General features: G+C 41.5%; 1 protein-coding gene across 5 annotated transcripts in view; it reads left to right on the forward strand.

Annotated features, from left to right (window-relative positions):
• The first annotated feature begins 3,112 nt into the window (after positions 1-3,112).
• Positions 3,113-25,467, forward strand: part of UTP25 (UTP25 small subunit processome component) — a 29,750-nt gene continuing 7,395 nt past the window's right edge. Inside the window, exons 1-12 of one of the 5 annotated variants that reach the window (XM_082399824.1) lie at positions 3,114-3,251; positions 4,408-4,447; positions 5,152-5,383; positions 7,370-7,540; positions 9,720-9,808; positions 11,514-11,924; positions 13,673-13,892; positions 22,044-22,246; positions 23,421-23,603; positions 23,740-23,852; positions 24,217-24,255; positions 24,574-24,819. In XM_082399824.1, the coding sequence (XP_082255950.1) occupies positions 3,145-3,251; positions 4,408-4,447; positions 5,152-5,383; positions 7,370-7,540; positions 9,720-9,808; positions 11,514-11,924; positions 13,673-13,892; positions 22,044-22,246; positions 23,421-23,603; positions 23,740-23,852; positions 24,217-24,255; positions 24,574-24,819 (2,054 nt within the window). In that variant the 5' untranslated portion in view covers positions 3,114-3,144. Of the gene's footprint in view, positions 3,252-4,407; positions 4,448-5,151; positions 5,384-7,369; positions 7,541-9,719; positions 9,809-11,513; positions 11,925-13,672; positions 13,893-22,043; positions 22,247-23,420; positions 23,604-23,739; positions 23,853-24,216; positions 24,256-24,573; positions 24,820-25,467 lie in introns of all 5 variants that reach the window. The other 4 variants (XM_082399826.1, XM_082399825.1, XM_082399827.1 and 1 more) reach the window with 4 other exon arrangements.

The raw sequence follows: 25,467 nt of genomic DNA on the forward strand, positions 1-25,467 counted from the left end.
TCTAATGAATTAACGAATTTAGACATTGACTACCAATGACTGGTAACATCACAAAATGAAAGGCAACCAGATGGTATACGCCTCCTGATGGAAGTATAAAATATCAGCTATAATGAAATCTGATCAAAGTTCTAAATCCCACAATGTATTCACGAGAAACACAGAGAACCGCAGAACATGTTCAACTAACAGTGTAAAAAAAAAAAAAAAGACGACATTTATGAGACAATCAGAAATCTGAATACTGACTGCTTATATGATGATATTAAATAATTGTTATCACCTTTTTTTTTAGGTGAAATAGTGCCATTGTGGCTATGTTAAAGAAAGAACCCTTATCTTTTAGATATTAAAAAAAATATATTTACAATTAAAATAATACAATGTCTGGGATTTGCTCCAAAAATAATACGGGGGTGGGAGTTAGGGGTAGTGGGTGGGCATATATATGAAATAAGATGGCCTTGCATTGAAGCCGAGGGATGGGAACATGAGAGTGTATTATACTGTTTTGTCTACTTTTGTATATACTTGAAGTTTTCCAAAGAAAAAGTTTTTTTCTTTTTTTAATTATTATTTATTTATTTATTTTTGGCTGTGTTGGGTCTTCGTTTCTGTGCGAGGGCTTCCTCTAGCTGCGGCAAGTGGGGGCCACTCTTCATCGCGGTGCGCGGGCCTCACTATCGTGGCCTTTCGTTGCGGAGCACAGGCTCCAGACGCGCAGGCTCAGTAGTTGTGGCTCACGGGCCTAGTTGCACTGCGGCATGTGGGATCTTCCCAGACCAGGGCTCGAACCCGTGTTCCCTGCATTAGCAGGCAGATTCTCAACCACTGCGCCACCAGGGAAGCCCAAAGAAAAAGTTTTTAATAAAGAAAAACTAACACTTTTCTGAATATTCTGACCATCTTGTCCTAAGGGACAGCTACCCCCCTCCCACCCCTTGAGATCATTATCCTAGGGAGTCTCCCCGAATTGAAAATACCCAAGTAACATTAATTCATCAGCCTCTCTTTACAAACTAGTACAAAAGATTATTTCCTGGACTGATTTTACCCCTGAAAATACTGAGTCCCCGAGGGCCAAGGTCAAAGAAAACCCTGCAGGAGGGAAAAGGAAGGGCTGAGTGTGGGAAGAAGAAAGGGAAGAACAAATTTTGCCTTTATTACAATTTTCCCAGGGCCTTCACTAGTTGGCACATGCATCTTCCTTGTGTGGGTTTTACTAAGAGAACTTTCACTGGAGGCATGAAAAAAATGTTTAAATTCCGAACTCTCAGGTTAAAATTTCACAAAGCATCTCCTTTTATGTTGTCAAAGGCTAATATAAATATTTTCAGAAGCGGGCTCAGTGAGCCAATGATGAGACCACTTGGGTGGAGCTAGGGCACAGTTCTGTCTGAACCTGGGAGCAGTCTAGACCTGTCCATAGGACTACGATGACGTGCAAACCAGGAGAGAGTAAAGAGTCACATCAAGTGCTCAAGAGTATAGCTTTTTATAGCAGATCTCTGGAAGAACACCAAGAAACTGGTTGCCTCTGGGGAGGGAAGCTGGGGCACTTGGAATAGGGTGGGAGGAGGAAAAACATTGTATGACTTTATTGTCATAGCCAGGTTATACTGCGGTTAGCGCCTTAGTATGTATGATGACATTTGCAAACAGCCTTTTGTTTACGTAAGTGACTGTACTTTCTATCTTGAAATCAGACAGAAGACAGATGTCTGTTTATGGGTTCCTTGGCTGTGCCATCTGCTGGCACTACCTGCTGTTTGCATATTTTCTTGATACTCCCTCCCCTCGCCTCCCTACCCCACCCTAACCTCCCAGAATCTAATTAGGAGTAGATGGTCCCCAGAACCACAGAAATAGGATTTTAATAGTTCTAGTGCGACTTCTATAGGTGTGACATGGTATTGGACAAAGCTCAAATTCTCTCACAGACGCTCCTCTAATAGCAGAGCCAGTGAACAGTCTTTGATGGCTCCTATTTTACCTTAAATATTCAGGTGAATTCTGTGGTTTATGATTGACATTGTAAGTTACCATTAGAAAAAAAGTGTCTCTGTGTTTATCCTGTGGTTTTTAAGTATCCCTGCACACTCTGCCTGTCTCTAGAGTATTAAGTCCAGTTGCGTTGTTTTTTCCTCTTTGTTTATTGAGATTACTTACTTGCATTAAAATGTACCAATTTTAAAGGTACAGTTTGATTAATTTTCGTAATTGTATACAAGGTGTAACCACCACTACGATCCAGATATAGAAAAGTTACTTACCCTTTAAAAGTTTTCCATCCTAATTTGCCCCAATTCAGTTTTGAGACACTTTATTGAGTTTTACTGCTTTCTCTAACATCGACTCTCCGGGTGATTTAGGAAAGTCACTTTACCTCTCTGGATGTGTTTTTGCTTTTATAACATGAAAAATGTCAGAACAGATTTGTTACCAGGGGCCCTTGCAATACTTTCAGAAAATGAGGGGGTAGGGTAAGGGTGGGAATCTCAGCCTTGCGTCCCCATTCTTCACATAGCACACGCATGTGGCAGATCCTAGTGGGAAAAGCCTGTGGTCGCATCAGAGAGAATTAGGTTTCCATCTCCTCTCTTGCTAGTGTGTATGTAACCTTTTGTAAGCATCAGCTTTCTCATCTCCAATATCAGGCTTATTAACAAGGTTTATTTGTTTACTGTTGTGAGGATGAATTGAGATGCGCCGGCACCCTTAAATGTTAGTTGGTATTTATATTATGGCATAATATAAAGGCACTGCATTCAACCATCTCGGTTACTACATGTTTATGCAGGCTGATTCTCACAACCAAAACAGACGCACAAAGTACGCCCACCCATTTGCCCACCCATTTACCCACCTGGGGAAGCCCGAAGCCTGCCGGCCTGCCTTCCTTACAGGGCTCAGAGAAAAGCTGCGCACGCGTGCATGTGCTTCCAAAGAGCCTCGCTAGGGGGCGGAATGGGAAACAGGAAGTTCTAACGCCTGTCGTACAAGCGCGACGTAAAGCGGGTCTGCTTTATGGCACCCTGCTTCCGCCGTAAAGCGCCGTCGGCAATCCCGCGTGAGAGAGTTGACGAGATTACTTCCAGGTGAAAAGCGCGATTCTTGGAGGTTGGTTGACTTGACGTCTTCCTCATGGGCAAACGCAGGAGTCGGAGCCAGAGCCAGCTGCTCAACTCCCTAACTAAAAAGCAGAAGAAGCATCTAAGGGATTTTGGCGAGGAGCATCCCTTCTATGACAGGTACGGAGAGGCAAGGCTGGGACCGGCGCTGCCGGCACCCTTTCCCGGTGGGAGCCCGCATGTCCCCGCGTTTGGTCCGCCGGTGCCCCGGGGATAGTGACAGGGCAGCTCCCGCCGCGTCCCACGCTGCCCCGGCGCCGGCCTAGCTCGCCCAGGGATCCTGGCGGCTTCCCTCCTGAGATGGGGTTCTTCACCGGTCTTTCTACCTTTTGTTGAGCCGGTAGCTTTATGCTAGACGGCACGCCTCCTGTGTGGCGACTGGGCAAAGATTTTATAAGCTTGTTTTCGTTTTATATGTTTTTAAAGAATTGCTTGGGGGCTTTCCTGGTGGCGCAGTGGTTAAGAATCCGGCTGCCAACTCAGGGGACAGGGGTTCGAGCCCTGGTCCGGGAAGATCCCACATGCCGCGGAGCAGCTAAGCCTGTGCGCCACAACTATTGAGCCTGCTGCACTCTAGAGCCCGCGAGCCACAGCTACTGAGCCAGCGTGCTGCAACTACTGATGCCCGCGAGCCTAGAGCCCCTGCTCCGCAACAAGAGAAGCCACCGCAATGAGAAGCCCGCGCACCGCAACAAAGAGTAACCCCCGCTCGCCGCAACTAGAGAAAGCCCGGGCGCAGCAACGAAGACCCATAGCAGCCAAAAATAAATAAATAAGTTTAAAAAAAAAAAAGAATTGCTTGGGACCCTCGACATCACCGATCTATTCAATGACAATGAGGAAACTAATGTTTGGGTAGTTGTGGGTTCCTCTCTAAGTGTCCAGACTCTCAGTTATGATCTTAGCGCTCATCCCACCACTTTGGGCTGCTTTATCAACAGTTAGAGGGATAGTCTACTTAAGAAATTTGCTAGAAAAGGTGAACCCCGAGGGCTTTTATTTGCCAAAATTTCCCATCTTTTGGATGAGAGCCAGTTACTGTGTGACTGTAGTATTTGTCATGTGGTCTTGTTAGACTTTTTCATTTGTCTGTTATTATCTATTTGGCATATTCTTACAAAACCTGTCCAAATGCATATGGAGTTTTTACTTGACAATAGATATAATGTATTTATAACGGTATAGTCTGCCATGTTCATTTAAAGTTGTATCATTAGACTTTTCCTAATTGCTACATACTAGTAGTTAAAGTTTAACATTACCTGTTTCTTCTCAGGGTTTCCAGAAAGGAAGCAAAACCACAGACTTGTCAACTGGTAATGCTTTATACCTTCTTTATGATAGTTGATTCTGGGCTGTTACTTTTAAGATTATATATAGTAATAAAGTTTGGCTACATTTCCACTCTTTTTGATTTTAGATGTAAGCTATATTTTAGTAATATTGCTTAGTTTTAAGTGCCGATGTCTGTTAAAATGCCATTGTGATAACTAATATAGTACAGAGTATGAAACTATCCTGAGAGGTTAGGCTGTTAGAACCTGTTAAGGAGGCTTACCAGAGGGCTCTTGGTGAATCCTAAGAGGGAATGTCTTGTTTGCTTAACATAAAATAGAGTGCAAAATCATCAAAGGTCTTATTTCATTACCACAGACTCAAAAATAAACTACACTTTTTTGTTGTAAGTTTTCCTGTTGCTCCTTTAAAGGTGCCAAATGTCTGACGCATAGGTTAGATCGCCTTATAACCTAAAGCTCCATGTTTTTAATCCGCTGTCTTCCCATGTGGAACATTAGCAGTTCAAAGAAGAGGAAGAGCTTCTAGAATCATAGCTCGATTAGCTGTTTTAAACAAATTTGTTGCTAGGTTTGGTTGAAGAGATGGGATTGCATATTTGCAGAAAAGCTAGTTTTTATTTAGAAAAGTCTGAACTTGGTTCCACTGTGGGCCTGATGATAGTCGTGGGGTAGCAACAAGAGCAATATAATTTTTGTTTTTAAAATCCCCATTTTCCTTTTAGTCAGAGAGTTTAGATACTTCAAGTTCTGAAAGTGAAGCAGAGAGTGAACCAGAACAAGTTTCTGGTTACAACAGACTACTTGCCACATTAAAGGATGTTTCCAAGGAAGATGAGGAGGAGGAAGAGGAAGAAGACAGTGTTATAGATGAGACAGAAATGAATCTTGAAGATGGCGATAGTGACATCAGTGTGGAGGAAGAGACGGCAGTAGAGTCTACTGACATGCAGAAGAGTAAGTGTCTTTGATGTGGGTTTATCATCTTTGCAGGGACCACAGACAGATTGCCCCAGGGGCATGGTGCCTTGTACTGTATGAGCTGGGTGAAAGCACATGGATTCAAAGCAGAGATTCTTAACCTTGTTGGGCTCTGTGATATCTTCAAGAATCTGATGAAAACACAGGACCCTCTGGCCATAAAAATGCAGAAATGACATTTTTGCTTATGATTTCCAGGATTTCATCAATCCTAGTTAAAATTCCCCTGAATGAGAGGAAAGGGAACATAATTCTGTTTTTGTAATGGTCTCAATTTATGAAAGAGATTATTGTTCCTCCCTTAGAGGAACCAAGTTTAATGGAAGATAGACATAAAATATACAGAACTTTTCAAGCATCAAATTTGCATGGAACTGATAAATATAAGGTGTTAAAGAGATGCAAAGTGGTCACATGCTGCCAGGGTAAATGAGGGAAGGTTTCAGAGAAGAGCTAGGATTGAAAGTTTAAAGGAACTCTGTCTCACTCAGACATCTAGGTGACTTTTTTTTTTTTTAAATTTATTAATTTATTTCTTTTTGGCTGCATTGTGTCTTTGTTGCAGTGCACCGGCTTCTCACTGTGGTGGCTTCTCTTGTTGTGGAGCATGGGCTCTAGGCACGTGGGCTTCAGTAGTTGTGGCACGCGGGCTCAGTAGTTGTGGCGCATGGGCTTAGTTGCTCCATGGCATGTGGGATCTTCCCAGCCCAGGGCTCGAACCCATGTCCCCTGCATTGGCAGGCGAATTCTTAACCACTGTGCCACCAGGGAAGTCCCCATAGGTGACTTTTTAATTTAACTTTAAAATCAACTTTACTGAGGTATGAATTACATTCAACAAGGTGTACCCATTTTAAGTATGTAATTCGATAAGTTTTGACAGATGTGTCTATCTATATTGTCACCACCAAAGTCAAGATACCGAACGCTTCCAATACCTACAAAAAAGTTTCTTCTTGTCCTTTTACAGTCAGTTTCCCAGGCTTGGCATCAGGCATCAGGCAACCACTGACATGTTTTCTTTCACTATGTATTAGTTTTTCCTATTCTAGAAACTCATATGAGCGGAAGCATACAATAAGTACCCTTTTTTGTGTGGCTTCTTTGGCTCCTCATGTTTTTGTGACTCATCCGTGTAGTTCATATTAGTAATTCATTTCTTTTTATTACTGGAATAGTAGTCCATTGTCTGAATATATCTGGGTAACTTTTTTTATCCTATTATCTTAATGCCTATTTCCCTTACTGTATTTTTTTCTATACTTTAAGGTGTCATACATCATTCTTAGTATTTTAATTCATCACTTGTACTGGGATAAAAAAATCATTGCCTCAGACTTAGGGATGTTTTTGTTTAATTTTGTTGGTTTTCCAGTTTTCTTTCATGTTTTGGGCTTTTAAAAATGAAAAGTTTGGTTTTTTTAATTATAAAAGTAATATATATTTACTGTAAAAATTTAAGAGGGTAATATAATTAACGTATATCTCCTCCACCCTGAGGTGAACACCTTTAGCATTTTATAGAACCTTCCAGACTACTTTTTTATGGATATATGAGTGAATACAAGTATATACATATATTTGTGTGTATGTGCATAATGGTCTCATACATTTCTGTAACTTACTTTTTTTCTTTAATAATATAACATGTGTAACTGTGGGTTCACATAAGCTTAATCACATAGTATTCCATTGTAAATAATATGTGGTAATTTAATTAGTACCCCATCGATAGAAATGACGAAATCATTTTTTCTAGTTATTTGTTATAATCAATGCTGCTTTGAACATCTTTACATGTACCGGCTCAGCAGTCAAGCTCAATTTTGAAACTTATGTCTTCTACCTGAATTTGCTTAAAAGTAAATGATAGTCTAAGGAATTAGATTTCATTTGTCAACAGAAGTGTAATTATATTTATGAGTCGTAAATAATTTCACAAAATGTTTATCAAAACTTCAGATGCGGCCTTACCTGCTGACCCTAAGGGAAAAGATGGGCACGGGCCACCTGGCACATCAGAGGAATCCCCAGAGGAGTTTACAGATGCAAAACATGAGTCACTCTTCAGCCTAGAAACCAACTTTCTCGAAGAGGAAGGAGGAGGCAACTGTTCTCTGAAAGCGTCACAGGGTCAGAGCACAGCGCATGTTGTTTGAATTTAGCTGGTGCTTAGTATGGACGGTTGTGGTCTAATACCTGTTAAATCTCCTGTTATTGGAATGAGCAGCAGTAGAAACAGATAGTTTAGCAGCTAGATGTAGAGCTGGAAAGAAATGCTTCTCCAAGATCTTTTGTGTTTTTCAGGGTTAGTCAGTGTTGGGAGTGGGCGCGGCTGTTCAGGAGAACAAACAGTTGAAGAATGATAGCAGGGAAGGCCAGTTCCCCAAAGCTCACGATCCACAGCTGGGGTCAGGGGAAGACTTCTGATTTTTTTCCCCAAGCAGGGAAGGGAGAGAAAGAGGAGAAAAGTACTTTGCATTTTTCTCTCTATCCTTCACTTGCTCTTCCTTATTGGAGCAGTAATTTTCCAGATTTGTGAGACCTGGCAGTGGCTAATCTGATTGGTCCTTATTACCAGGAAGCACCTCAGAAGCCAGAAAGCTCCACCCTGTCTCCCCAGTTTCTCTCTTTATTTTTGGCTGCATTGGGTCTTTGTGGCAGTGCGCGGGCTTCTCACTGCGGTGGCTTCTCTTGTGGTGGAGCACAGGCTCTAGGCACGCGGGCTTCAGCAGTTGTGACACGTGGGCTCAGTAGTTGTGGCTCGCAGGCTCTAGAGCGCAGACTCTGTAGTTGTGGCGCACGGGCTTAGTTGCTCCGCGGCATGTGGGATCTTCCCAGACTAGGGCTCAAACCCGTGTCCCCTGCATTGGCAGGCGGATTCTTAACCACTGTGCCACCGGGGAAGTCACCATAGGCAACTTTTTAATTTAACTTTAAAATCAACTTTATTGAGGTATGAATTACATTCAACAAGGTGTACCCATTTTTAAGTATGTAATTCGATAAGTTTTGACAAATGTGTATATCTATATTGTCACCACCAAAGTCAAGATACAGAACACTCTGGGCCATGCCTCTGTCCTCGTGACTGTCACTTAGACAAGCCTGTGGTAGGCTGAGGCAGGGCTCTGCTGTCTCTCAGGTCCTGTGTCTTAGCCTGTGCCTGGGTGGGTAAGTCAGGTTGGTCTCATTCTGTGTCCTGACTGCCTTTTTTGGTCCCAGTGCCATTCTTCAACCAGGTGTGCCATTGAAGTTGAAATTTTAATCCTCATTTGGTTCTGTTAGCTATTCTAGACAAGAGGAAGAAGTAGCAGGTAGAATTTGGGCACAAACCCCATTCTGAACTCAAAAGAACTTAAAAAAAAAACCCTGGAGGAAACATTAGGAGGCTTGACTATCCTAAAGTTTCTCTGGTTGTTTGGTCTGTACTGATATATTATCACCTAGAATTCTTATTTCCTATTGTTCACCTTTATCTTAGGTCTTAATATAAGGTGCATTGCATTTGAAGTTTTACTACCTGGGTCCTTGAATGGGTAATTTAACTTTGCTTCTTAAATGAGTGGGACTGGAAGAGAAGATTGGGTGGCCAGCGCAGAGCACTGACCCTGAGCAATCACCCTACCATTTTGATCATTTGTTCACCTCAGCTGAGTGTTGAGCATTTATATTTGTCTTCCAATGCAGGTTAAATCAGACATGGAACCTACCCTCAGGGATCTTGCAGTCTAGTTAGGTGAGGTAGGACATGCACATATATGTGTTGGTGTGGATAACTGAGGGCAGGGTGGGGCACTTGAGAGAAAGTGATGACTGTCTATAGGGGACCAGAGATGCCTTCTTAGTGGAGCCAGAACTGTGCCTGAGACAGTAGGCTCCTGGGAAGTAGTTATTTATTGTGAGTCAGGGGGTAACATTCAACTGATACTATTTGGATATATAGAAATGCGGTGAAGGAGAGGATAGAATTTTCAGTTAAAGGAAGGAAAGCCACAGTGGCAGAAGAATTTGAGAGTCATGTAATTCAAAAATTACATTAGAGAGGTAGGTTAGAGGTGTATGTTGAATTTCAGACCGAGAAGTTTCTTCAAAGGTTTTTGAGCTGGGGAATAATGTGATTAAAGAAATGCTTTAGGGAGATGACCCTGTCAGAAACTTTTAAGTTCTGGAGTGGGACAAATGATGGGGAACGTTGATGGGAAAAAAGATGAGTTAACATCATGAAGAACAGAATGTCATTCACAGGGGAAAACTGAAAAATCCCTGTCATTTGCTCTAAGTGTTCTAATATTCTTTATTTCTGAATTAGATCCATTTGCACAACATGTAAACAAAGAACTGAAAGAAAAAGAAATCCAGGCTGTTGCCACAAATCCCAAAACTACCCACCAGCTAAAAGTAAGCATTGTTCCATCATCACAGTCACAAATGGAGAAAAGCAGTGGTCTTGGGTTTTAGTGGTTTCCCTGAATGTATGATACACACCTGTGGCAGATGGCTTGATAGGGAGCAAAACCGAGGAAGGCTGGAAGAGCCCAGTAAGGCACAGGCATAGCTAGAAAAGGCACTGGGAAGCTGGAAGGTGGGGACAAATAAGATAATAATGCTTTGGAGACAGATACCACCAGGGTTTAGACCAACATCTGCAAGGGGCTATCTCATGACCTAAGGCAAGTTAATCTACCTTTTTAATCTTCACTATTCTCATCTGTTAGAGGGGGACAGTAATGCCTGCATCAAAATAAAGTAATTTAGTTTACTGGAAGATATGTAGAAAGTGTTCAGTCAAACAGTAGCTACTGCTGTTCATTTGTTTGAAATATCTGAGATAGGTTCATACCTAAATTATTCAGTATGGAGCAGTTTTTGCTTCTTCTTTCGGTGATTTTTTATTCACCACTGATGCTATTCATAAGAATTGGTCATCCTTGTTTCATTGAAATTTTTATTGAGATAATAATAACTATAGATGCAGTTGTAAGAAATAATACAAAGATATCCCATGTGCCCTTTGCCCAGTTTCCCCAATGATAACATCTTACAAAACTATAGTACAATATCACAAGTAGGAAATTTCCATTGATACAATCTGCCTATCTTGTTCAGATTTCCTCAGTTTTGCTCCCGCTCATTTGTGTTATTTAGTTCTGTACTGTTTTATCACGTGTAGGTTGCCCTGGCCACCACCACAGTCAACATACAGAGCATTTCCAGCACCATAAAGATCCCTCCTCTTCCCTGGTGCCATTTTACAACCACACCCACCTCCCTTCCCCGATTCCTAACCCTTGGTAACCACTAATCTGTTCTCTATTTCTATAATTTTGTTATTTCAAAAGCATTATATAAATAAAATCATACAGGTTGGCTTTTTTCACGCAGCATAATTCCCTGGAGATTCATCCCAGTTGTTGGCATATATCAATAGTTAATTCTTTTTTATTGCAGAGGTCATCCTTTCTTTATTGCTAAGATCAACAGTTTTGTTACAGTGCAAAAATTCCCAAACTGGTATTCCACAAAATACTATTTTTTACGATTCTAATATATGTCTCCAAAAAAACCAAAAAATCCAAAACAACAACAAAAACCTTGTTCCATGCCCAAGTAAATTTGGAAAACTCTGGGTCAACCGAAGTGGAACAGAGTTCTTGTTACAGGACTCAGCAGAACCTTTAGTGTCTAATCTGCATGTGACTCTCCCTGAGGGGGATTAGGTTTTGTGGTGTTTACCGAAGTTATTTGACTGTCGGGCCCCCTTTTTTTTGTCTAGAGTAAATTTTGACTTCCTACAGTGTGGTTCACAGGACAGTTTGTGACCCACTGATCTAGTGAAGAGCTCACAAGGTTTCTAAAGTCAGAAACCTTGGTCTCTAACCCTTAGCTCTGTTCTCCCCTGTTTGTCTGAATCCTATAACCTCTGAATCTCAGCATTTCCTAAATTGCAAGAAAAACATTATAGTGTTTACCTTGTCAGGTTGTTGTGAGGATAAAGTGAGAGTATCTGTAAGCTGTGAAAGGCCTTGGTAAATTATAAAGCACTATATGAATGTAAGGTACTGTAATTCATTTCTAACCTAGTTCTTGATCATTTCTCCCACAGTGGCCCATCCTGGGCCAGCTTGTCTTTTCATCCAGATTTCAACAGTTGGAAACCTTTAAACCCCCAAAGGACATTGACTTAAAGTCACTTCATCTCCAGAAGCCTCTGGAATCCACCTGGATCAAGACCAACAGTCAGTTCCTCTCTGGTCCCCCAAAATCAAGTAGCCCCTTCACACCTCTCCAGAAAGAGCTCTTCTTAATTATGAATTCTTACCGGGACCTGTTCTACCCAGAAAGGACTGCCCTGAAGAATGGGGAAGAGATCCGCCACGTGTACTGCCTGCATGTGATAAATCATGTCCTCAAAGCCAATGCCCAGGTGCTTGCCAACAACAGCAGATGCCGAAGCCGGAAACTTGGGGTGGGTGATGATGATGACTTCAGGGACCAAGGGCTAACAAGGCCCAAGGTGAGTGGCAGCAGCAGAACTTTGCCCTCAAGGAGGCTGTAAGGCACTAACATATAGGTCCTGGCACTTAGCAGGTTCTCAGATGTTTTAATGATTGGAGTAATGAATGAGTCTAAGAATGAGCACATTAGGTGGGCCAGGTAATGTCAGAGCAGTGCTGCAGACAGCTCAGTGGACTGTCTCTAACAGCAGATCTAACTGGAAACTTGAGTAGGAGGTACCTCCATGATAATTCTCTCCTTAAAGATAAACCCTGATCCTACATAAGTAACACTCCACTATAAATCTCTAATTTGTGACTGTCAGAGCTGGATGGAACCTTAAGGAGCCTTTTATTCAATCGCTACATATTTCACCTGTGGACAGAGACCCAGATTCATAGAGGACCTTGCTAAAGAGAACCAGGGAAAAAATAGCAGAGACAGGACTAGAGCCAAGGATTCTCTTCACTAAGCCACATAAATAAGTAAACCTTGGAAAACAAAATCCCTATTTTTGCATTGTATCATTATTGCTGCTTAAAGTGGTGATTACATTTATGTGGGCTCATAAGCCTAAGCTCCAGTGGATTGGGGGCTTACATCTTTTAATTCTGTCTACATTTTTCATGATGTCCTGGAGCTACATACTGTGCCTCCCATACCCCCTTACCCCTTAGCCTCTATGTCTATATTGAAGAAGCCTCATCTTCTTAGATTCTTCTCATTGAGCTTAATAAGATTTTAGGATTTTAATACTGATATGGCTCTTAAAGATTTCTTAGTCCAACCCTCTTGTTTGATAGCTGGAGAAACCAAAGCCTAGACACTTACTTAGTGTGACAGCCGAGACAGTAACTTGGCCCTCTTCAAAACTGATCCATCATCCCTGCACTGTACCAAACTGAATCACTACACCCCTCTGGCTGTGCTGGTTGCCTTTCTGGGAAACTACCTCAGAATCTTGAACATCAGGATAATAAGATTATCTGTTTCCATTTAGAATTGCAAAATAGAATATGAGGTAGATTACCCATGAATCACATTCAGAATTTGATGAATTGCCTGATCTGACTGGGGTTATATCCATTGATTGTATTGTTTACACGAGGGTAGTTAGAAGTTAATCATTTGTTAAGCATCTTCTGGTTTTTTTCCTCAACAGTTAACATTAAGCACTTTTGGAAATGTTTGGAAAACTGAATCCTATATTTCCCATTGAAATATGATCTTATTTCAGAAATCCTTTACCATCATTTCTGAAAAATGTACTAGGAAGTGTACTAGAAAAGTAATGATGCTTTAGTCCTTTCCTTACTAGCTTTATTCTCTACTTAATACATCTAATTCATTTGTTCAGCATATTCCTTGGGTCTTATGGATCAAAATACTGAACTAAGTTCTGTGGGAGACAGAAATGAGTAACATTTCTTGTCCTCAAAGAGCTTTGTGTGTTTGTGCCCTTGGGTTTTTGCTAATGGACACCTCTGTTAACGGCATTGGCTTACCTCAAAAGGTATTTCTACGTTCTGCTTAAGAATTGCCCCCCAAGGAGCCATGAGATTGAAGTCCATAGGACATGGTGCTGTGGGTCGGAAAGATGCTCAGCCTTCAGTACGGAGCCAGGTCCTGTGTAAAGGGGGTGACATGGATGTGGTGCTTGGCCAGGGGCTGCGGAACAGAGGGCTCCTGAGGTCCTCAGCAGGCTCACCTCGAGCGGTCCTTCCTTCCGCTTGCCCCCGCCAAGGCTGCCCATCACTCCCTCCGCAGGTGCTGATAGTGGTGCCATTCCGGGAAGCGGCTTTGCGGGTGGTACAGCTCTTCATCAGTCTTCTTGAGGGCGACAGCAAGAAGAAAATAATTGTAAGCAACAAAAAGAGGTTTAATGGAGAGTATGGCTCAGATCCCGAGGAGAGACCACCCAACCTGAAGAGGCCTGAGGATTATGAAGCTGTATTTGTCGGCAACATCGATGACCACTTCAGGACTGGTAATTCCTCCTTGTCAAAACTGAGACCCTGAGGGACCTGAGGTGTGAGGTGCACATAGCTGGAAGCTAGAAGCCTGGAATTAGGCATTCTTTCAGAGGGTCACTGACTCAGCCTCCTAGCAGAACCAGGATGCATTTGAGATGTCTTGTCTGCCAGGGGAGAGTCTTGCCTTGGCTAATGGGGTGCATACTTGACTAATGGCATGGAGTGTCTGTGAAGGCATGTATGAAAGGCACATGCATGTTTATAACAAATGTCTCAGCATGCCTATAGCTGGTAGCTCACAGTCAATGCTACAGGGGTTCTTGGGGGAGTTGGAGGTGATGGGGCTGGGTGGGTCAGTCTGGGGAAGATGAATAAACTAGACCATCTGTACATAATGGACTTCCCTCTTGGCTGCCATGTGGAGTGCCCACACCTGAATTATCTCCACTCTGGACTTACTGACTCCCACCCAGCTTTGCACATTTTTGCTTGTCTCTCATTCAGCTCCCATGTACTTGGTTGGTTGTACATTGAAAAAGTTCCTGGAAAATATTTATTAGTCACATATGCCCATTTACCAATTATTAAGAATCTGCTATGTGCCAGGCACTGTTAAGAAGCTGGAGATACGGAATTAAAAGTTACTGTTAAGGAAGTCCAGCCTTAAGACAAACCAGACAGTATGGGATGAGATGTGTTATGGTTAGAGGATAGTGGGTGTTCTATTTAAAGTATTTAAAGCAAATATCCTTGCTCAAAATGGGCACAGGACTGTTAGGGAAGGCCTTCTGTTGGAGGTACCATCCGTACTAAGTTGAAACCTGAGTAGGATTTAGCCAGGTACAAAGTGGGGTGATGAGAGTGGAAGAAAAAGTTTCAGACAGGAAACTGCATGTGTGGAGGCATCAGGGTGAATAAACTGGCATGACCTAAGATTCAGAGGCTTTAGCATGGCTGGAGTGTGCAGTGCAAGGGGATGAGAGCTTATGGTTAGTTTTAAACATATGCAGGTGGCCAAAAAGCAGCTGATAAATCAGTCTTTTGTTTAATTGATATATAATTGACGTATTAGTTTCAGGTGTACAACATAGTGATTCAATGTCTGTATACCTTACAAACTTAACCACAACAATAAGTATAGTTACCATTTGTCACCATACAAAGTTAATGCAATATTATTGACTATATTCCCCATGGCATACATTGGATCCCTGTGACCTGTTCACTTTATAACTGGAAGTTTTATTCCTCCTGATCTCCCCCATCCATTTTGCCCACCCTCCAACCCCACCCTCCCTTCTGGCAACCACCAGTCTGTTCTCTGTATCTATCAGTCTGGTTTTTTGTTTGTTTTGTTTTTTAGATTCCACATCTAAGTGAAATCACATGCTATTGATATTTGTCTTTGTCTGACTTATTTCACTTACTGTGATACCCTCAACAAGGTCCATCCTTGTTGTCGCAGATGGCAAGATTTCATTCATTTATGGCTGAGTAATATTCCATTGTGTGTGTGTGTGTGTGTGTGTATACACACCACATCTTTATCCATTCATCATCTATGGACACTTAGGCTGCTTCCATATTCCATATCTTGGCTATTATAAATGTTGCAGTGAACGTAGGAGTGCATATATCTTTATTTATTTATTTTTTTTGGAGGGGGAGTTTTTTTTTTGTTTTTAACTTTTGGGTTTGTTTATTTATTTATTTATTTATTTATGGCTGTGTTGGGTCTTCGTTTCTGTGCGAGGGCTTTCTCTAGTTGCGGCAAGCGGGGGCCACTCTTCATCGCGGTGCGCGGGCCTCTCATTATCGCGGCCTCTCTTGTTGCAGAGCACAGGCTCCAGACGTGCAGGCTCAGTAATTGTGGCTCACGGGCCTAGTTGCTCCACGGCATGTGGGCTCCTCCCAGACCAGGGCTCGAACCCGTGTCCCCTGCATTGGCAGGCAGACTCTCAACCACTGCACCACCAGGTCAGCCCTGCATATATCTTTTTGAATTAGTGTTTTTTTTTCTTTGGATAAACACCCAGAAGTTGAATTGCTCAATTGTATGGTGGTTCTATTTTTAATTTTTGAAGAACATCCATACTGTTTTCCACAGTGGCTGCACCAATTTACATTTCCACTAGCAATGCACAAGGGTTCCCTTTTCTCCACATCTTTGCCAGCATTTGTTATTTCTTGTCTTTTTGATAAGACCTATTCTGACAGGTTTGAGGTGATATCTCATTGTGTTTTTTTTTCTCTCTATGCTTTGGTTAATAGCAACTCGTAATACATGGTGGCTGTAAGAATTTATAACTCCAAAATCACAGCCTATCATTTTATATTATTTCATTTTGATCACAGCACTTACTAGCCACCTGATACATTCTTCTTCTTTTTTTTTTTAATTGGAGTAGGTATAGTTGAATTACAGTGTTGTGCTAATTTCTGCTGTACAGCAGTGACTCAGTTATACACATATATACCCTTTTTTATACTCTTTTGCATTATGGCATATCCTAGGGGATTGGATATAGTTCCCTGTGCTATACAGTAGGGCCTTGTTGTTTATCTATTCTAAATGTAATAGTTTGCATCAACTAACCCCAAACTCCCAGTCCATCCCTCTCCCCACCCCCGACCTTGGCAACCAGAGGTCTGTGAGTCTGTTTCTGTTTTGTAGATAGGTTCATTTGTGCCATATTTTAGATTTCATATACAAGTGATATCATATGGTATTTGTCTTTCTCTTTCTGACTGACTCCTCTTAGTATGATAATCTGTAGTTGCATCCATGTTGCTGCCAAATGGCATTATTTTGTTCTTTTTTATGGCTGAGTAGTATTCCATTGTATATATGTATCACATCTTTATCCATTCATCTGTCAGTGGACATTTAGGTTGTTTCCACGTCTTGGCTATTGTGAATAGTGCTGCTATGAACATAGGAGTGCATGTATCTTTTTGAATTATAGTTTTGTTCAGATATATGCCCAGGCGTGGGATTGCTGGATCATATGGTAATTCTATTTTTAGTTTTCCGAGGAACCTCCATACCGTTTTCCATAGTGACTGCACCAACTTACATTCCCACCAACAGTATAGGAGGGTTCCCTTCTCTCCACACCCTCTCCAGCATTTGTTATTTGTAGACTTTTTTTTTAAATTTTATTTATTTATTTATTTATTTATGGCTGTGTTGGGTCTTAGTTTCTGTGCGAGGGCTTTCTCTAGTTGCGGCAAGTGGGGGCCACTCTTCATCGCGGTGCGTGGGCCTCTCATTATCGCGGCCTCTCTTGTTGCGGAGCACAGGGTCCAGACGCGCAGGCTCAGTAATTGTGGCTCATGGGCCTAGTTGCTCCGTGGCATGTGGGATCTTCCCAGACCATAGCTCGAACCCGTGTCCCCTGCATTGGCAGGCAGATTCTCAACCACTGCGCCACCAGGGAAGTCCTGTAGACTTTTTAATGATGGCCATTCTGACCAGTGTGAGATGGTACCTCACTGTAGTTTTGATTTCTCATTGTGATTTTGATTTGCATTTCCCTGATGATTAGTGAGGTTGAGCATCTCTACATTTGACTGTTGGCTGTCAGTACGATTTCTTTGGAAAAGTGTCTATTCAGGTCCTCTGCTAATTTTTAATTGGATTGTTTGGGGTTTTTTGATAATGAGTTACATGAGTTCTTTATATATTTTGGATATTAACCCCTTAATAGATTTGCAAATATCCTCTCCCATTCAGTAGATTGCCTTTTTGTTTCATTGATGGTTTCCATCGCTGTGCAGAAGCTTTTTAGTTTGATGTAGTCCCATTTGTTTACTTTTGGTTTCATTGCCCTTGCCTGTGGAGTCAGATCCAAAAAAATATTGCTAAGACTGTTGTCAGGGAAGTTACTGCCTATGTTTTCTTCTAGGAGTTTTGTGGTTTTTCAGGTCTTATGTTCAAGTCTTTAATCCATTTTGAGTTGACTTTTGTAGATGGTGTAAGCTAGTGGTCCAGTTTCATTCTTTTGCATGTAGCTGTCTAGTTTTCCCAGCACCATTTGTTGATGAGACTGTCTTTTCCGCATTGTATATTCTTGCCTCCTTTGTCATAGATTAATTGACCATATAAATATGGATTTATTTCTGTGCTCTCTGTTCTGTTGATCTGTGTCTGTTTTTGTGCTATTATCATACAATTTTGATTACTGTAGACTTGTAGTGTAGTTTAAAATCAGGGAGTGTTATACCTTCAGCTTTGTTCTTCTTTCTCCTAATCAGTCTGGCTATTCAGGGTCCTTTGCAGCTCTGTACAAATTTTAGGATTATTCTAGTTTTATGAAAAATGTCATGGGTATTTTGATAAGGATTGCATTGAATCTGTAGATTTCTTTGGGTAGTATGGACATTTTTTTTTTGAATTTTTTTGTGTTTTTAAAATTTATTTATTTATTTATTTTTGGCTGTGTTCGGTCTTCGTTTCTGTGCGAGGGCCTTCTCTAGTTGCGGCAAGTGGGGGCCACTCTTCATCGTGGTGCACGGGCCTTTCATTTTCGCGGCCTCTCTTGTTGCGGAGCACAGGCTCCGGACATGCAGGCTCAGTAATTGTGGCTCACAGGCCTAGTTGCTCCACGGCATGTGGGATCTTCCCAGACCATGGCTCGAACCCGTGTCCCCTGCATTGGGAGGCAGATTCTCAACCATTGCGCCACCAGGGAAGCCCTTTTTTTGAATTTTTGAATTTTATTTATTATTTTATACAGCAGGTTCTTATTAGTTGACCATTTAATACATATTAGTTTATACATGTCAATCCCAATCTCCCAATTCATCACACCACCACCCCCATCACCACTTTCCCTCCTTGGTGTCCAGTATGGACATTTTAACAATACTAAATCTTCCAATCTATGAGCATGGTGTATTTTTGCATGTTTGTGTGATCTTTAATTTCTTTCATCAATACCTTGTAGTTTTCCAAGTACAAGTTTTTTACCTTCTTGATTAGATTTTTTCTAGGTATTTTATTCTTTTTGATGCTATTGTAAATGGATTGTTTTCTTAATTTCTCTTTCTAATAGTTCATTATTAATGTATATAAACACAACAGATTTTTGTTAATTTTGTATCCTGCAACATTACTAAATTCATTTATTAGTTCTGACAGTTTTTTGGTGGAGTCTTTAGGGTTTTCTCCATAAAGTATCATGTCATCTGCAAAGTCAGTTTTACTCCTCCTTTCCAATTTGGGTATCTTTTATTTCTTTTTCTTGCCTAGTTGCTGTGGCTAGGATTTCCAATACTATGTTGAATAAAAGTGGCAGAAGTGTGCATCCGTGTCTTGTTCCTGATTTTAGAGGAAATGCTTTCAGCTTTTCACCACTGAATATGATGTTAGCTGTGGGTTTATCGTATATGCCTTTGTTATGTTGAGATACATTGCCTCTATACCCGCTTTGTCAACCCATCCTTGCATCCCTGGAATAAATTCTACTTGATTATAGTGTATGGTCCTTTTAATGTATTGTTGGATTCAGTTTGCTAATAATTTGTCAAGGATTTTTGCATCTGTGTTTATCAGGCATATTAGCCTGTACATTTCTTTTTTTTGTGGTGTTTCTGTCTGGTTTCAGTATCAAGGTTATGCTGGCCTCATAAAATGAGTTTGGAAGTGTTTCCGCCTCTTCAGGTTTTTGGAATATGTTTGAGAAGGATAGGTATTAAATCTCCTTTAAATATTTTGTAGAATTTACCAGTGAAGCTCTCTGGTCCTGGTCTTTTGTTTTTGGGGAGTTTTTTGATTACTGATTCAATCGCATTACTAGTAATTGATCTATTCACATTTTCTGTTCCTTCATAATTCAGTTTTAGAAGATTGTGTGTTTCTAGGAATTTATGTATTTCTTCTAGGTTATCTGACTTGTTGGTGTATAATTGTTCGTAGTAGTCTCTTATGATACTTTGTATTTCTGTAGTGTCAGTTATAACTTCTTTCATTTCTGATTTTATTTGGGCCCCTTCTCTTTTTTTCTTATTGAGTCTGGCTAAAGGTTTGTTATTTTTGTTTATCTTTTCACAGAACCAGCTCTCAGTTTCATTGATCTTTTTTTTTTTTGTCTCCATTTCATTTATTCAGTATTTCTCATCTGACTTTTATTATTTCCTTCCTTCTTTGTTGGAAGTTTTTCCTTTCAGCATATTTGAACATCATGCCATTTCCTTCTGGACCACAAAGTTTCTGCTGAAAAATCAGCTGATATTCTTATGGGGATTCCCTTGTCTGTAATTAGTTGTTTTTCTCTTGCTGCTTAAGATTCCCTCTTTACCTTTGACTTTTGACATTTTAATTATAATGTGTCTTGGCATGAATCTCCTTGGGTTCATTTTGTTTGGGACTCTTTGTGCTTGCTGGACCTGAATGTCTGTTTCCTTCACCAGGTTAGGGACATTTTTATCCATTATTTCTTCAGATAAGTTTTCTGCCCCTTTCTTTCTCTTTGTCCTCCTTCTGGGACCCCTATAATGTGGATGTTAGTGCCCCTTTCTCTCTCTTCTGTGACCCCTTAACACTGATGATAGTACACTTGATGTTGTCCCACAGTTCCCTTAAACTGTCCTCATATTTTAAAAATATTTTTTCTCTTTGCTGTTTTGTTGGGGTGATTTCTACTACCTTGTCTTCCAGGTCACTGATCTGTTCTTTTCTACCATCTAGTCTGCTGTTGATTCCCTCTAGTGTATTTTTCAGTTCAATTATTATATTCTTCAGCTGTGTGAGTTCTGTTTAGAACTTTCTTTTATTTTCTGTCTCTTTCTTGAGTTTCTCACTGTGTTCGTTCATTCATCTCCCAAGTTTGGTGAGCATCTTTATGACTATGACTTTGAATTCTTTATCAGATAAATCACTTACATCTGTTTCATTAAATATTTTTTCTGGGGTTTTATCTTGTTCCTTCATTTGGAACATGTTCCTCTGCTTCCTCATTTTGCTTGACTCTCCGTGTTTGTTTCTGTGTATTATGCAAAACAGTTATTGCCCCGTCTTGAAGGAGTGGCCCTGTGTGGGAGGTGAACTGTATTTTTAACTTTTTCCTAGTTCTTGGTTGTCTTATAAACTCCCCCTCTCTGTTTGTTTCACTCCCATGGAGTCTAGAAATGCAGTCCCACCTCCATCTGCCTGAGCCTGGTGCTCAAGGAGTGTCCCCTGCGTGGGCTGCATGCGACTGTGGCCTCCGGTCGTGTCCTGCGCGTGGCATGAGGTGGGGTAGGCGCGGCTGCTCGTTGTGCATGTCTGTCAGTGCTGCACACAGGCAGCGCAGGGCAGTGGGGTAGGGGGTACTCACCCGCCACCACTGTTAGCAACTTAGAGCGAGAGTGCAAAAAACGGCACCCACCAGTGCCATCAAGGTAGAGGGAATTGGTTAAAATGGCATCTGCCAGCATTCTGTTCCCAGAGAGAGTCCCAGCCAACTTCTGCCCCTCTGGTAGATGCTTTAAGATTAGCAAGTGAATCTCCTTCACATATGATCTGGGCTCTTTACAAACTGCTACTTGTTGCTTAGGAAAGAGATGTGGGCAGGAAATATAAATTTTTGTGATGATAATGTTAAAGCCAGAATTAGTGAATATATTTATCCAAAGCTTTATGTAGAGTGAAAGAGAACTTGTGGGTGAATCCAGGGATTTGTAGAAGAGCTCTTTGAATATGGAAAAATAGATAAGGACCAGGTCAGTAGTAAGAGAAGTAAGTGTTAAAGTCGTGGAAACCACCAGTAAGGAAAAGAACATTTCAAGGAGGGAGTGCTTATGCATTCGTGACAAGAAACACTAAAGTGCCATTGAATTGGTAACTGAGAGCTGTTGGTGACCTTAGCAAGAGTCATTTCAATGGTGTCCTGAGACTCAGAGGCAGATGGCAGTGCATTTAGGAGTGAGTGGGAGGTTTTAAAGTAGGGACAATTTTCTGGAAGGTTTGCCGGTGAAGGAAAAGAAGAGGATGGGAGCTACAAGGGACCGTAGATGCAAAGGAGGGATGATGATGATTTTAATAATTAAAGCAGTTTGAGCACAATTATATGCAAAGGGGAAGATGTGGAAGGTACAAGGGGAGGCTGCAGTTTGAGAGGGTGGACGCTGATGGCTTGGTGGTGACTCATGAACTGATGTATGCTTGGCTGTTTTGTGTATAGGAGTGGCAATACTGCAGAGAAGCATCCGACTTTATGCCCCCTTCTATTCGTCAGACATCCTCATTGCCTCCCCTCTGGGCTTGAGGACCATCATTGGTGGAGAAGGAGAGAAGAAGAGAGATTTTGACTTTCTGTCTTCTATTGAGCTTCTCATCATTGATCAAGCTGACATTTACCTGATGCAGAACTGGGAGCATGTCTTGGTAATGCTGGTCATTCACATTTAGAGACAAGAAGCTCAGTGGTTTGAGTCTGAAATGGTTATTAAAGTCCAGATTAAAACTCAGCTTGGAAATGGAAATATTCCACATTTTCCAGTTTGAAAATGGGAAATGTTGTCCCCTCTTCTACCCACAAGTTGGTCAGTAAAGTATCCAGAAAGATAAAAATTCTTGTCAACATTTTCTAATCTCCAGAAAAGATTTCTTCCCCTTAAAAGTTGCTTCTAGTAATAGACCAGTTTAGTGTGGTTGGTTGGTTGGTTGGTTGGTTGGTTGAAATTCCTCCTCACCAGGAATGTTTTTGTCTAAAATAGTTCCTCCTATTTATGCTTGTTCTCTTTTGTTTGGTCTTCAGTGGAGATGGAAAAACATTGCTCATGATTTCTTAATTTGTGATGTTTTACAGAGAAATGTAAGATGTTTTTGCCCCCTTACTGTAGTCTGTGCTGTACGTTTTTTCTCCCTCTCAACGTACTCTGCAATGTCTTGGGGCTTAGGGTTGTGCTTTGGAACAATCCTCATCACGGAACGGTAGGTTTATTTTTATAAGGCATGTGAGAATGTACCTTTTCTACAACCCCGGGACTTGGAGTAAGTTCGGGACAAATAAAGGGGAGTACTTATTTATAAAGTAGGGAATAACCTTATAGTACTTGTGACCCTTCAATATACATTACAAGGTAAAAATATGATTAAAATAGAAAAGGCATGTCGATGGTTGAGTCATCGTTATTTTGAGCAAAAGGCACATGTAGTCACTCAGGGAATTTTCTAACGTTTTGGGAACCAAGTCACGGAAGGACAGCAGCTCTGTTTTCCGTGGCATTTCCCTTCTTGTCCAAGTCTGGAACTGAGTTGCTTATAGAGTGACCAGAGTGGCATTTCAGAATTTCCTTTAAAAGAAATATTCTGTATAGGTAGCATCTTGATCCTTTTTGAAGGATCCACGAGGTGGCCAGTTTGAGCTTTTCTTCTTGTTCGCTTGACTATGGGCAAGTCACTCACCCATCTGAGCCTCAGTTTTCTTGTTGTAATTTGGGAGATGATAGTGTGTACTTCATGGGGTTAAATAAGATGATGGGCTTATAGAAAGGTTAGCAATGCCTAACAGGTCAGTGTTCAATAAGTATTAATGGAGTATTATTTCTGCTCAAAGCATTTGATGAACCACATGAACCTACTGCCCTTGGACTCACATGGGGTGGACTTTTCTCGAGTGCGCATGTGGAGCCTCAATAATTGGTCCAAGTACTATCGTCAGACGCTGCTGTTTGGGGCCCTGCAGGATGCCCAGATCAACTCTGTGTTCAACAAGTACTGCGTCAATGTGCAAGGCCAGGTGGGTTCTCTCCTTCTTTCTCTGAATTTTCATGAAGTATTGTGTATTGTTTGGGTCATGAGGCAGAAGGAGAGGATAACATTTGGTCAACAATGGGGATAGCTCACTTCCTAATGTTCTCACTGACTCCTGGCAGGTGGCTGTGAGGAACATCCCGATGACAGGCTCCATCAATCATGTCCTGGTGCAGCTCCCACATGTCTTCCAGAGGATGGAAGCTGAAAACCTAGCTTCAGTGATTGATGCCAGGTACCCTCCCCTGTTCCATTGGACCCCTGGGGGTCACAGAGAGGGATTTTACTTGGGCATTCAAATTTAGAATTGTATTCCTTGTTGGCTTTATTAGTTACCATTTACGAAATGAAATGAGATAGTTGAATCCAATCATGCCATTGACAGAGGAGGACGCTGAAGGCCAGAGAAATGGTGTCTTGTCCTAGTTCCGACAGTGGCAGGGTTAGTAAATCGGGTACTTTCCCCTAGACTGTGGCATTTTTAAATTACATTAATTTTTTAATGCCGCATGTCAACAACTTAATTCTAAGCCCTTCAGGGCAAGAACTGTTTTTCTAATTCTCTATGTAATTTTCCCCTGTCTTCTCATTGTGTTTAGTCAGGGGACCCATGGTAGCAGAATGGTGCTTAACACATGGTAGGTGTTCAGTAATTATTTGTTGACTGACTGATTGACAACTGAATGAATGAATGTTACAGTTATGTACTTCCTAGAATAATTCTCTGGGATATACCAGCATCACATCTATTCTTTATGATGAATAGTGTTAGCACTTACTTTTTAATGCGCTTAACAAGTTTTATCCTTACATAATCTCTTTGCAGTGAGGTAGGCCAAACTGGCCTCTTAGGGGAGGTAGAAGGAGATTGTGACTTGCCCAGGGTCATGCAGTTGGCAGTGATACTATGGCTCACCTCTAGACCACTGACTTTGCCCTTTGCCTTTCCAAATCAGGTTTAACTTTTTCGTCAACAAGATTTTGCCTCAGTATCGTGATGCAGTCATGTCTCACACGCTTATCTATGTCCCCTCCTACTTTGACTTTGTGCGTCTCCGAAATTACTTCAAGAAGGAGGAACTGAACTTCACTCATATCTGCGAGTACACCCGGAAGTCTGGTGTCTCCAGGGCAAGACACTTCTTCCTTCAAGGAGAGAAGCAGTTCCTGCTCCTCACAGAGCGCTTCCATTTCTACAAAAGGTAAAGTAGGGCCAGGTTTCAAGTGTCCTCTCTGGAGGGCCTGCTTCCAAGTGCATGGTGGGCTTTGCTGTGTTATAAGGTCCTCCCTTGCTTCACCTCCTGCAGAGAAGCCAGAGTTTGGGGGGCTGGACAGACTTTTCTTGATTGGTTGGTTGGTTTTCTTCCAAAATGGGCATTGTTGGAAAAGGTGGTAGAAACGAATGAGTGACTACAGCATAACCTGTATATAGATCTGGAGTGGGTCCATACTTAGGGTACCTCCGGTAGCTGTGGATGTACCCCTCAAGAAAGACATTACAGAGCTGAGCAGCTCTCGACAGGGACAACTCAGCTGAATACAGGAAAGGGAGGAACCTGTCGTAGAAGCACAGATGAAACATTGGGGACTGTGTGGTCTGTGGAGATGGAAGTTGAGTACAGTGTTAGTGTTCAGAAAGTTCTCCTTTGTCCTGAGGCAGTGCACACACACTTCTGCACCAAGGAGAGCCAGGACTAAGGGGCTCCTTGAAGTTTATGAGAAGCAAAAGGTGAGGGGCTTAGAGTTGAATATTTAAGGGCTTCAGGGTTTGCTTAGCTTCCCCACCATGTGACTTTGACAAAATAAGTTGGATTGGCCTTTTTTTTCTTTCTTTTTTTTTTTTTTTAATT

Source organism: Balaenoptera borealis, assembly GCF_965194805.1.
Source record: "Balaenoptera borealis genome assembly, chromosome: 1".
NCBI lineage: Eukaryota > Metazoa > Chordata > Mammalia > Artiodactyla > Balaenopteridae > Balaenoptera > Balaenoptera borealis.